The 13,182-nt window shown below is 38.3% G+C and overlaps 1 protein-coding gene across 2 annotated transcripts in view; it reads right to left on the bottom strand.

Moving 5' to 3' along the window:
• Syn1 (synapsin I) overlaps positions 1 to 13,182 on the bottom strand; it is a 46,465-nt gene that overhangs the window by 20,388 nt on the left and 12,895 nt on the right. For both annotated transcript variants that reach the window (XM_052713635.1, XM_052714394.1), the window contains exon 5: positions 12,676 to 12,765. In XM_052713635.1, coding sequence (XP_052569595.1) covers positions 12,676 to 12,765 — 90 coding nt within the window. The remainder of the gene's footprint in view (positions 1 to 12,675; positions 12,766 to 13,182) is intronic.

The following is a 13,182-nucleotide window of genomic DNA, read 5'->3' as shown; positions in this document are numbered from 1 at the left end:
CTGCAGGCACCTGTACTAATGTACATATATCCACTCACAGACATGAACACACACACAATTAAGAACAAGAAAAATGAAATTAAAAAAAGAGACTGAAGCAGGAACATTTGGAGTGTTTCAGGTGAGCCTGGACTATGTAGTAAGACACTGTCTCAACAAATAATAGGGATGTAGCCCAATGGTAGATAGCTTGCCTAGCATGAACAAGCCCCTGAATTTGATACCCAGAACCACAAATAAAAAGAAAGAAAAGGAGGAAGGAAGGGAGGAAGGAAGGAAGGAAGGAAGGAAGGAAGGAAGGGAAAATGGAAAGAAAAAGGAAAAAAAGCAGTAGGGAAAAAAGGAAGATTGGCTGACAGTCATTAAGGTATGGTTAAAGTTCCATCCAGATCTTCTCTACAAACCAGCTCCTGGTTCCAGTGGAAGCAGCAATACCTAGGCTTGCATCTCCCAGATGTGGACAATTTATCTTCCATTGAGCTTGTATATCCTGCTGAGTTCTTTGTGGAGCTCTCCAGCAACTTCTGATGGAGGTGGAACCCCTTACCAAGTGTCTACTGGCCCACTACCTCAATATAGGAGCCCCTCTCTGACATCAGATGCTCTCAAACCTGCTTCCCAAACACTCAGCCCCAGGACCCTGCCATGAATCCTGCCTTCCTTAGGAATTATTTCTCATTTGCTGGTCAGCTGATCTGTCCTCACTCTGGAGACTCTCTCTGTACCAGATCAGATCAAAAAGTCTCTCTTTCAACTCCCATCACCAACACAGGTTACTGTGCTTCTAATTTTAGCAAATTCTGTCTCTAACCCATAGTGGCTAGAATTTTGGAGACTTGGGTATCATGTTCATTCTAGCCAAGGCATACCAGGCCATACTTCACTGACCCTTGGGGCATGGCTTTTCCCCACAGGTCCCTGTGGCTGAGAAGCAGCATTCCATAAGGTTCAGAGCTGAGTCCATGGAAAGGGTTCAGGAGTAGCATAAAAGGCCTTCCTGAATACTGACAAGAAAGGATAACATTGGTCCCTGAGTGGGCATGCTTGCAGCCATTCATTTCCCCTGGGTGCTCCAGCTTGTCCATTGTTCTTTCTGCTCCCTGCCCTCCTTTGCTCTTCCTTGTTTCCTCCTCCTTGTCTCTGCTCCCTACCCCTGTTTCCTAGTCTCAGTCATCTCCTTGTTCACAGTGCCAACTCTCATTCCCCTGCTGTGACCCTCTATCTCCCACACTCTGCTACTCTTACTCCATATGTTCTTTTCCTGGTCTCTGCTCCCTATCCCTGTTCCCTACCCCTGGCCATCTGCTCCTTGTTCATGGTTCTTACTCTCAGCCTCACTTCCTGTCATGGTACTATTCACCACACCTTGCTGCTGCTCCCTATCTGGGATTCCCTTTTCTCATTGCTGTGTGTATTTGCTGTTCCTTGGCTCCTTGGTTTGGCCTGAGTCCCTACTCCCTTAAACCACCACCTTTGCAATCTGCTTTTCCAAAAGGCAACCTTGCAATGTCTATGGAGTATTATGTGCTTCTCTGAACACTAGAAAGAAAATGAAGACAAGATTTTGGCTGCCTTCCTTGGAGTGTCTACCTCTGAATTTTGTGTAATGGTTTCTTGCACTAGACCTTGAGATAAAACAGGATCAAAATACACTGTCAAGACTGAGAGCAGGTCATGTGGGTAAGGGTACTAAAAGGCCTAAAAGCTAGTATTTCTTAATGTGGTTTTATATTTATTAGTTAATAGTTCAAGATTTCTGCATTGATATTCATGGGTAAAATTGTGTATGTTTTAATTTTTGTGCTACCAGTGTTATAAATGCTTTAGGAAAATGTGCAAGTTTTTTTTTTACTTTTTATTATTTGGAATAATTTATAAATTACATGTAAAAAAGATAAAATAAAATCAGCATGAATAGCAAAAAATTAATCATTTTTATAAGATTTTTGAGAGACTCTCTATGTGGCTCAGGCTGATCTTGAACTTGTTATATAACCAATATGTGTTTGCATTCCTGATCCTCCTGCCTCCACAAGTGTTAGCATTACAGGTGTTTACCATCACACCTGACTAAAATTAATTTTTTTTGCACTCTATTAAGTAACCAAAAATTTATAATAATCCAAAAAAGCTGCCATTTCACGAAGTATAGTAAATTAAATGAAAATTGTAAGATAACAATTGTTTTGGACTGAGATCCTGCACTAGGGTCCAACAGGTAAGAGGGAAAAATCAAAATGGAATCACTAAGTTTCCATGAAACTCATCCTAAAGTTTCTCATGACAAAACCAAAATGAAGGTACTATCTAATCTTCCAATAAATCAGGAGAAAGTTCCAAGCAGGCCAGTTTCAGTTGGCATGCTAAGAAATGTGCCTGTTTTTATCTTTACAAAAAAGTTAACATGGAGCTGGAGATGTAGATCAGGTTGTAGATAAATGAAACAAAAGGAATACAAAGGAATAAAAAGGACATGACTGCTCCTGGGTGTGGTGGAGGAGAAAGTTTATTATAGATATGTGGGAGAGCATAGGTAAAGACAGAGACATCTGGGAGAGTCCAGAGTGGACATGACCAGGCTGAGCTGGGCCATGTGGGGAGAGGGAGAGGAGAAGAGAGACAGGAGAGAGGAACCAGGTGCAGCTACTAGAAGGCCAAATGTACAAAATGAGAGGGTAACCAAAATGTTTGGATTGTATAGGGAGAAGCCTCTTCCTCCAGGGGGAAGGGCAGCTGAGCCCCTGGGCTGGAGAGTTTAGGGTAGAGGGTGAGCAATGCCAGCCACATTTTGTAACAGGTAGGGACTGAGGAATGCTGGGAGAACCTGGCTGCCATGTCTGCTTTGATATGTTAAATAGGCACCTCAGCCATTTGCCCCAGGTTTAAAACTTAACAGTAGAATGTTTGCATAAGATCTGGCCTTGTATCTGATCCCTAGTACTATATAAAATTGGGCATGGTAACACATGCCCGTAATCCCATCACTCAAAAAGTGGGCAACAGGAAGATGAGAGAGTCAGTTTGAGGCCAGCCTGTGCTACATAGCATGACCCTACCTCAAAAACTAGTTAACATGAAGTAACCTTATCTTAACCAGTTATTTTTCTATAGTTCTATCTCCCTACTCCCAGCTTGCAAAGAGTAAATTTGAAATGACTAATCTGCTTTTTGTCTTTTGTTTCTGCTTTCTTTGGTCTTTAATATCTATAAAATTAACATGCTTTGTTCAGCTCATTAGAATATTCATTATACTATATGGAATAAGGTATTGTTATGAATTTGCACGAGTGAGGAACCACCAGCTGGCCAGGCCAGGGTATCCCATGAGTGAGGGAAAACATGCTGGGCAGACTCAGCAGGGGGTAGGGGGTGGGGGGTGGGTGGGCAGTGGTGTATGGAAAGTCATTCACACCCAGGCGCTACATCCACGCAGAGAGTTTATTATAATAGAGAGATGAAGAGAAAGATAGTGTGAAGGTCTAGACTTGACTTTACAGGCTCCATCTTAGGGAAAGGGCCACCATCTCAGACCACCTGCTGTACTCAGTTCCAGGAAGGACCTCAGGAATGTGCCATGACAACTTGAACAGATACAGGGCAGTATGCTCCTGCAGACATTCTGTCTGCAGTTTATGGCCCTTGAAGATATCTAGATAATCCTGCTGAGCAGCCCAGATAATCCTGCTCAGCAGGTTGTGGTTCCCTGTCAAAAGTCTAACCCAATGGTTTCACATGTGGTTTCCCACCCAAAGTCTAGACCAATAGTTTCAAAAAAATCACCTTGTACCCAATCCCTTCTACCCAATCCCAAGCATGTAATTCCCGGCTTGTGGTTTTTCCCTATAAAAACTCTCTACACCTGGGCTCGTGACTGCCGCCACATTTCCTCCATCTGCCGTGTGATGGTCCAGGTTGAACCTGAATAAAAGGACCCTTATGTGCTTGCATTGGAAACCGGCTCCTTGGTGGTCTCTGGGGGTTTTGAGAAATGGGTATAACAATAGGAAAGAGAGAGAGAAGGAAGAAAGAGAAAGCGGAGGTGTGCACACCTCCCGGGAATGGAGAGAGCAGGAGAGAGAGGGAGGAAGGGGGAGGAGTTTTCCTTAAAATGAGGGTTTTTTTTTGTTGTTGGGTTTTTTTTTTTTTCAGAGCTGAGGACCGAACTCAGAGCCTTGTCCTTAAAATGAGGGTTTTTTTTTGTTGTTGGTTTTTTTTTTTTTTCAGAGCTGAGGACCAAACTCAGAGCCTTGTGCTTGCTAGGCAAGTGCTCTACCACTGAGCTAAATCCCCAACCCCAAAATGAGGGTTTTATGTCAGGATGCAGTGTGGCAACAAGGAGAGGGATTTCAAGGGGTGGGTCAGAATGTTAACAAAAATTCAATTAATTTTAGAATTGAAAATAAAGCCAATTATAATCATTAAATTGGGGAGGCCTGCTGTTTTCTGATGGGAAACAGAGGAGGAGTGGATCTGGGGGGGAGGAAAGTGGGGGAGGAACTGGGAGGAGTGAAGGAAGGGGAGACTGCAGTTGGGATGTATTGTATAAGAGAATACAAAAAGAATCATTAAATTGTTGTAATTTTGCCTTTTCACATTAGAGCAACCACTAGATGAGATAGAACAGGGCTAGAATTCTCCAAAACCCCATTCCAAGAGAACTGGCTGACCTTGAAGCTCTACACAAGCAGCAGAAGTGAAAGTGTAAATAGCCTGCCAGAGCATTAAAGGCATGCCTCAACATGCACACCAAGCTCATCAACAAGGTGTTGATGTTTAAACACTATCTAGCCAGCTGTGGTGCCATGTACCTGTAATCCCAGCACTTGTGAGGCTGAGGCAGGAGAACTGTATGAGTTCCAGGTCAATTTGGGGTTATACAGTGAGTGAGACTCTGTCTCAAAAGAAAAAAGAAAAGAAAATCTGCTCAACTAAGAGCTGATCACTAATGGAGTAGAGGCTTCTGTGGCTGCACATGATAAATAATAGAACTTTTAAAGAATTAGTTCAGGAAAGTCACTAAACACACAACAGAAATAAAACTCAGGGTGGAGGGAACAAAATATGATTCCTGAGTTGCTACCTATGATTAAGATGGACAGTTTCAACAAAAATTTATGAGCTATGCGAAGAAATAAGAAAATATGGCATAAGCACAGGGACAATGACAGTCATTTAACATTTCTACTTAAGTTGAGATGCTGGACTTACTAGACAAAGTCAATAGAGCAGTGATTTTAAATATATACATGTATGTATTGAAAGGGAAAAATCGGTAGCCATCTTGAGAGATGCTCCCCCCGACCTCCTCTAAAGGTATTTGCTGACCAGCAGTTTTAGAACTGACCAGAAGTTGAACTCATAGGAAGATAAGGCTGAAACAATAAATCTATATATCTTGGACTTGGTAAAACAGGATATGGGGAGTAATGGACTCAACTGACCAGAAATTGAATTTGTGGGAGAATAGAACTAGAACAATAAATCTGAATGTATCTATATCCTGAGTTCAACAAAAGCAGGACATAGGGAGTAAAAAAAATTATGTCTCTGTAGATACCCTGAATCCTGTTAGCCATCATGCTTATAGTTCAGTAACCTCATGCTTATAGTTCAGCCAGTAACTTCAAAGAACTACCTCACCCCTAGCCCCCTCATCCAATCCCAAGCAGCATGTAAACCTTTCCTATATTAAACCCCTTAAAGTGAGTGCTCGGGGGCCATTCTCCTCCAGCCACTGTGTCGGATGTTGGATGCAGGGACCAAGTCCGGGGCTTGCCTGTTTTATTATTAAAAAAAAACCTCTGTGTGCTTGCATCGGATATCGGCTCTGTGGTGGTCTTGCTTGGGGGTCTTGCGACCTGGGCACAACAGTATGTATTTTTTTCCATTAAAAAAACAAACAAACAAAAAAATCAGTTCTTGGTTGGGCAGTGGTGGCACACACCTTTAAGCCCAGCACTCAGGAGGCAGAGGCAGGTGGATCTCTGTGAGTTCAAGGCCAGCCTGGCCTACAGAGCAAGTTCCAGGACACAGAGAAACCCTGTCTCGAAAAACCAAAAAAACAAAACAAAACAAAACAAAAACTTAGAATGAAATGACACTCTAGTAACTTGAATCTTCATAAAGAAATAAAGAACAATGTTATGGTAACCACACAGGTGTTTTACATATGCATATAGATGTATGTATGTATGTATTTTTTGAGATAGTCTCTTGTAACCCTTTGAACTCTATGTAGCTGAGGCTGGCCTTGAACTCCTGACCCTACTACCTCTATCTCCAAATGTTGGGATTCCAGGCATGTTCCACCCAGCCTGCTCTACAGGTAAATACAAATAATGGCATTAATGCTTTGGCTTGATATACTTTTTTCTTCCCTGAATTAAAAGGCAACTATATAAGATATAATTACATTACAGTCTTTGGCACACAATTGGTAAAGATTGTTATTTGTGTGCTAATAGCACAAAGGAACATGAGAATAAAGCTATAAAAATATACAGAGGAAAAAATGTGCTACTGAAACTAATTCCAATTAGAGTTAAATAAATTATAATCCTTGGGGAAAACACAAAAATTTCATTTATTTATTTATTTATTTATTTATTTATTTATTTATTTAGCTAAGGATTGAACCCAGGGTCTTGTGCATGCTACACATAAAAGCAATATTTTTTTAAAACAGGAAAGAAACAGGATAATTAAAGTGCGTTTCAAGACAATATTGAACATAAAAATTATTAACAGATAACTATATGTTTGAAAAAGCAAATGCTGAAAAAAATTCAAAATTGCAAACATAAGAATAAAAGAAGAGCTGGGCTGTGGTGGCACACACCTTTAAGCCCAGCACTCAGGAGGCAGAGGCAGGCTGAGCTCTGTGAGTTCAAGGCCAGCCTGGGCTACAGAGTGAGTTCCAGGACAGCCAGAATTACACAGAGAAACCCTGTCTCAAAAATGAAACCAAAAAGAAAAAAAGAAGGGGACAGGAGAATATCTCAGTGGTAAACATTGACATAGCATGCATAAGGCCATAGATCCAAATCCTAGTACCACCACAAGCACCCATATTTATCTTGGTGTGGTGGAATATGCCTTTAATCTTAGGAGGTCAAGGCAGAAGGATTATATTTAAGACCTGTCTGATTTACATTGTGAGGTCAAGGCCATCCTGGACTGTAAAGTGAGACACTGTCTTAAAGAAAAAAATAAATAAAAGAAGGAAAAAATTGCAAACATAAATTCTAACTTACTAGTAATTACATTAAATGAAAATAAATTAAATACTTCATTTAAAGGCAGAATGGGGATGGAGAGATGGCTCAGCAGATAAGAGCACTTGCTGCTCTCTTGCAGAGGACTTAAGTTCAATTTCCAGCACCCACATGGCAGCCATCACACATGCAGGCAAATACTCATATGTATAAAATTAAAAAAATAAAAATCTTTCTAAAAAAGACATCATGGATGGAAAACATGAAAAAAATTATATGCTATCTACAAGAGACACCTTTTTTCATCTATTTATTTATTTTTAATTTTTTGTGTATGGACAGCATTCTTGTTTTTGCTGCATTTATTTATTTATTTATGAATGATAGAGTCTCTCTATGTAGTCCTGACTATACTGGAGCTATGTTATCCAGGCTAGCTTCAAATTCACAAAGCTCCTCCTGCCCCTGCTTCCTGAGTGCTGGGACTAAACATATGCACCACCTTGTCCAGCTGGATAGCACTCTTATAAAATAAAACAAAAAATCCTTTATTACATTTATTTATTGTGTGCGTGTATCCACATATGCACCCATATTACAATCCACCACGTGGAGATCATGGTACAACTTGTGGGAGTTGATTCTCTCCTTCTGCTGTGTGGGTCCTGGCTGACATTTTTTATGTTTAAATACAAAAATAGGAAGAACGTGGGTTGATGGGAAAAATTGCCATGTAAATAATAACAAAAAGAGAGCTGGAATGGCTATACAAATATCAGATAAAACAGACTTTGAAGCAAATTTTCATTAGAGATAAGTGTATTTTATAATAAGATCAATTCATCAAGAAGATGTAACAAATAATACATACCCTAATAACAGCCTTATTTGTTTCTTTGATGACTAACATTATGATTAGGGTGGATGAAATCTCAATGTATTTTTAATTTGCATTTTTCTGGTGGCTAGTAATGTTGATTATTTTTTCATGTTTATTGCTGTTTTTTACTTTATCTTTTGAGAACTGTCTACTTATTTCATTAACCTATCTACTGACTGAGTTATTTGAGTTTTTGCTATTTAGATTACTGAGTTCCTTGTATATTATACATATCAATCCTTTGTCAGCTAGTAAGGATTTTCTCCTATTCTGCTGAAGGCTGTCTTGATTAACTGTTTCCTCATGAAGTTGTATTTGTCAATTGTTGGCCTTAACTTCTTGAATGACTAGAGTCCTATTTAGAAAGTGCTTGTCTATGCCAATGATATGAAGCATTTTCTTTCTACTTTTTCTATCAGTTTTAGAGTTTTGGATCTTATGTTAAGGTCTCAGAAAACTGAAATAGACCTATCTATAAGCAGACCTAGCTACATCATGCCTGTATATTTACCCAAAAGCATTTTTCATCAATTTTCAACACAGCATTTTTTCACAATAGCTAAATTATGGAACCAATACAGGTATCCCTCAACAGAGGCATATAAAGAAAATGTGGTTATACACAAAATGAAACTTTTTCAGCCACAAAGGAAGATGAAGTTATGTCATCTGCAGGAAAATGGATGTAACTGGAGATAATCATATTAAGTGAATTAAGTCAGTTTCTGAAAGACAACTATCATATGCTTTCTCTGTTGGTCCTAGATTTTTTTTATAGATGCATAAAATTGCATCTATACAAATGACATGAAAATAGAATCAAAATTGTCTGAGGGAACTAATGGAAGGGGGAGAAAAGTGAAAGGGGAAGGGTAGCCAGCTATGGGGTGGGTGTTGCTCAAAGTACAATATATACTTACATGAAAATGGCCTTATATAACCCAGTATAATAAAATCAAATACAGAAAAAATGACTTATACTAGATGCCTTTCTGATGAATTCCACCAAATATATATTTATAGAAGAAACACCAATTTCTCCCCCAAACAGAAGAGAATAGAATACTGTCAGACTCTTTCTATGAGAACAATAGTATCCAGATACCCAAACTACATTAGAAAAGAAAATAATAGGTTAGTATTCCTTGCAAACACAGACATAATAATCTTTAACAATATACTATCTGAATTCCACAATGGATTTACATTATGACTAAGTGAGCTTTAGCCCAGTAATGCAATTTTTAATGCCCAGACACACCATAAACATATTTATGAAGCTATCAACTTACATTAAAATCAGTTAATGTAATATAGTATATTCATGGAATAAAGGGCAAAAGCCACATGATCATGTCAATAAATCATCAAAAGGATTTGATGAAGTCCAATACCCTTTCATGATAAGAACAATTACCTAGCAATAGAAAAAAACATAATGAGCAGATAAGATATGCCAGGTGCTGGTGTTTAACCATTTTACATTTACTAAGCAATTTAATTCTCACACCAACTCTATGATGTAAGAAATATTATCACCTGCATTTTACTGATGGATAAACTGGAGTGCATGGAACTTAAATAAAATCTCTTGTGTTAGTAGATAAGTTGTAGCGCTAGGATTTCCATACAGAAATTTCAGCTATGGAGTCCATGCTCATAATGGCCTTTTACTGAATCGGTTCTCAAAGAATGTGGAATAAATAATAATGGTGATAAACAAATTGTATTTCCTTAAAACCAATGGTTTGGCCGGGCATGGTGGAGCAGACCTTTAGACCCAGCACTCAGGAGGCAAAGGCAGGTGGATCTCTGTGAGTTTGAGGTCAGCCTGGTCTATAAAGAGAGTTCTAGGACAGCCAAGGCTGTTACACAGTGAAACCCTGTCTTGAAAAACCAAAAAACAACAACAAAAACCACCACCACCACAACAACAACAACAAAACAAACACCTAATGGTTTAATCTGTAAATAAACCTAATTCATACACTGTTAATTTATATGAGCAACCATACTACTTGCAATATTAGTAATAAATTCAATAATGCTAGATTATCACTAATATTTAATTACAATTTAAGCCATAAAATTGTTAATGTTTATTTATGTAAGTAAATACAACTTGTAGAATTGGGAAATATTAGCAATTAATTCTAAACACTGATGGAATTACTAACAAAAATTCAATTCCTATTTGTAACTAAATTTTGACTCATAACACAGTACTTACAAATTTATAACAACCATAATGCAAATATCAATAACTATAATAGCCACTGAAATATTAACAATTTAATTTCTTCTCAGTATAAATACTAATCACATATATTGATAACCTTAGTTTGTTATAATTGCAGCAAATTATAGTATTAGTTGTTATATCAAATATTAGCAATGATAATTTCTATTTGAATATATTTCAAAACAGACACTTGTAACTTGCAAGCATATTTGCAGACACTAATAATGCAAGCATAATTTATGATACAGTTACATATACTCTTTGATGATGATTATTTGATTTCTATGTAGCCAGGCTGGTCTCAAACTCATAATCCTCCTGCCTCTGCCTCCTAAGTGCTGGGACTACAGACCCATACCATCACATCTGGCTGATTATTTGATTTCTAATAAAAATTCTAATTTAATTTATATTACAATGTATATCAATTACAATAATTTTTACTATTAATGATCGTTTGTATTAATAGTGATTATATTTTATGATAATAAATAATTATTCAATTTCTATTTGCAAATAACTTATAATACTGCTATTGAAATTTTTTATTGGCAATTCTAGTTTGAAATATGGGTAAAATTTCTATCAGGAGGAATATTTTATAATGTTAATAACAATTACTTGATTTCTACATAAAATGCAATCTGATTCATTATGTTAATTCTCCTAATTCACACTAGAAATACATATTTAGTACTAGTAAGAATGAACAACATAAAAATAGGATTTAATAAATATTGGGATCAATAATTATTATTTGTAACTTTAGGAAATTTGTGGTCTTGGTTGAACATCCTTCATTAAAAATCTAAAATCTGAAATGTTCCTAATTCTGAAGTCTTTTGAGTGCCACCATATGTTCCACAAGTGTCATGTTCTACATGTGACCTCATGTGACAAGTAGCAGTCAAAACACAAGCTTACTAAAAATACTGTATAAGAGTAACTGAGTTATGTGAATAAGGTGTATGTGAAACATTTTAATTTCATGTTTAGACTTGGGTCTCTAAAACCCAAAGTTAAAGTTAACCTGTAAGCCCGACCTGCCTAAAGAATAGGTAACTTCCCGGGATGATAGGAGCTGTAGTTCATGGAATATAACAGCCAAACCACATGGGAAAATACAGTGACTATATAGGTTTGTCCTTAAAAAGCCCCTACAACATGTGTCTACTCAGCTGGGAATTCCAGATGATGGTCCTGACCAAAGTCCATCCTTGGTAGTATTTAATTAAATCTTGCTTCAAATTTGGCTCAAAATTGTGGAATTGGTTTTTCTCTTGTGAATCTCAGGATTAACAGGTCCCAGGCTGGAAAGATAGCTCAAGGATTAAGAACTCTTACAGCGCCGGGCGGTGGTGGCGCACGCCTTTAATCCCAGCACTCGGGAGGCAGAGCCAGGCGGATCTCTGTGAGTTCGAGGCCAGCCCGGGCTACCAAGTGAGTCCCAGGAAAGGCGCAAAGCTACACAGAGAAACCCTGTCTCGAAATACCAAAAAAAAAAAAAAAAAACAAAACAAGAACTCTTACAGAGCCTGGCACACGCCTTTAATCCCAGCACTCGGGAGGCAGAGCCAGGCGGATCTCTGTGAGTTCGAGGCCAGCCTGGTCTACAGAGTGAGATTCAGGACAGACACCAAAACTACACAGATAAACCCTGTCTTGAAAAACTGAAAAAGAAAAAAAATAGAACTCTTACAGAGGACTGAGGTTCAGTTTCTACCACCCATATGGCAGCTCATAACTGTTTGTAACTCCAATTTCAGGGGATTTGACATCCTTCTCTGGCCTCCATGGGCACTGCATGAATGTGGTGCACAGACACACATACAGGCAAAGCACACACATATATAAAATAAAAATAAACTTTGGACTTGAATCCAATACTCAAAATACCTTATACAAACACAAATATTTCAAAATCCAAAAAATTTGAAATCTGAAGCATTTATGATTTTTAAGCATTTTGGACAAAGGCTACTCAACTTGTATAATAGACTTAATCACAAAGCAACTTTATTCTTCTACACCAGTGGTTCTCAACCTTCCTAATGCTGTGACCCTTTAATACAGTTCCTCATGTTGTGGTGACCCCCTGAACCACAAAATTATTTTGTTGCTATTTCATAACTTTAATTTTGCTACTGTTATGAATTGTAACGTAAATATCTGATATGAAGGATATCTGATAGGTAACTCAGAAAGGGGTCATGACCCACAGGTTGAGAACAACTGCTCTAAATTTCCACCTGTAACACTCAGATATCATAGTACCAATACAGCCATTGGTAATATTGCAGTAGTTCTGACTCTTTCCCACTCTATTCTCCCAGGCTTACCATCTCTTTGTGATTGGGGTAGAAAGTCTGATCAATCAGAGGGAATTCCTCTGTTCCAAGCTTCTTGTGTAGTCGAACCATCTGGGCAAACTATGAGAACCAGGAGACATGGATCAGTAGGTTTCTTACCTCCGGGGAGTCTCTAAGCTGGGACCCCAAGTGCTAGTTTGGATCTGGAATGTCCTCAAGGCTCATGTGTTAAAAAAATTTGTTCCCCAGAGTGGTACTGTTGTGGGGGTGTGGAAACTTTAAGAGGTGTGACCTAAGATGTTTTAGGTTGTTGTTGTTGGGTACTCTTAAAGGGAATTATAACTCCCTGGTTTCTTCCTTTCTCTCTCTTTGTGTTTTATTTACAGGCCACAAGAGAGATAACTTTGTTCCACTGTGCACTTCCACCATGATGCCCTGTCTTTCTGCAAGCCCAAAGCAACAGGGCCAACATACCATGGCTTGAAATGTTGAAAACTGAGCTAAAATAAACCATTTCTTTTTGTGAGTTGATTATCT

Source organism: Peromyscus californicus, unplaced genomic scaffold (genome assembly GCF_007827085.1).
Source record: "Peromyscus californicus insignis strain IS unplaced genomic scaffold, ASM782708v3 Scaffold_10__1_contigs__length_136768540, whole genome shotgun sequence".
In the NCBI taxonomy this organism is placed as follows: Eukaryota; Metazoa; Chordata; class Mammalia; order Rodentia; family Cricetidae; genus Peromyscus; species Peromyscus californicus.
Note: the sequence above shows the minus strand (reverse complement) of the source record. Positions and strands in the feature narration are given on the sequence as shown.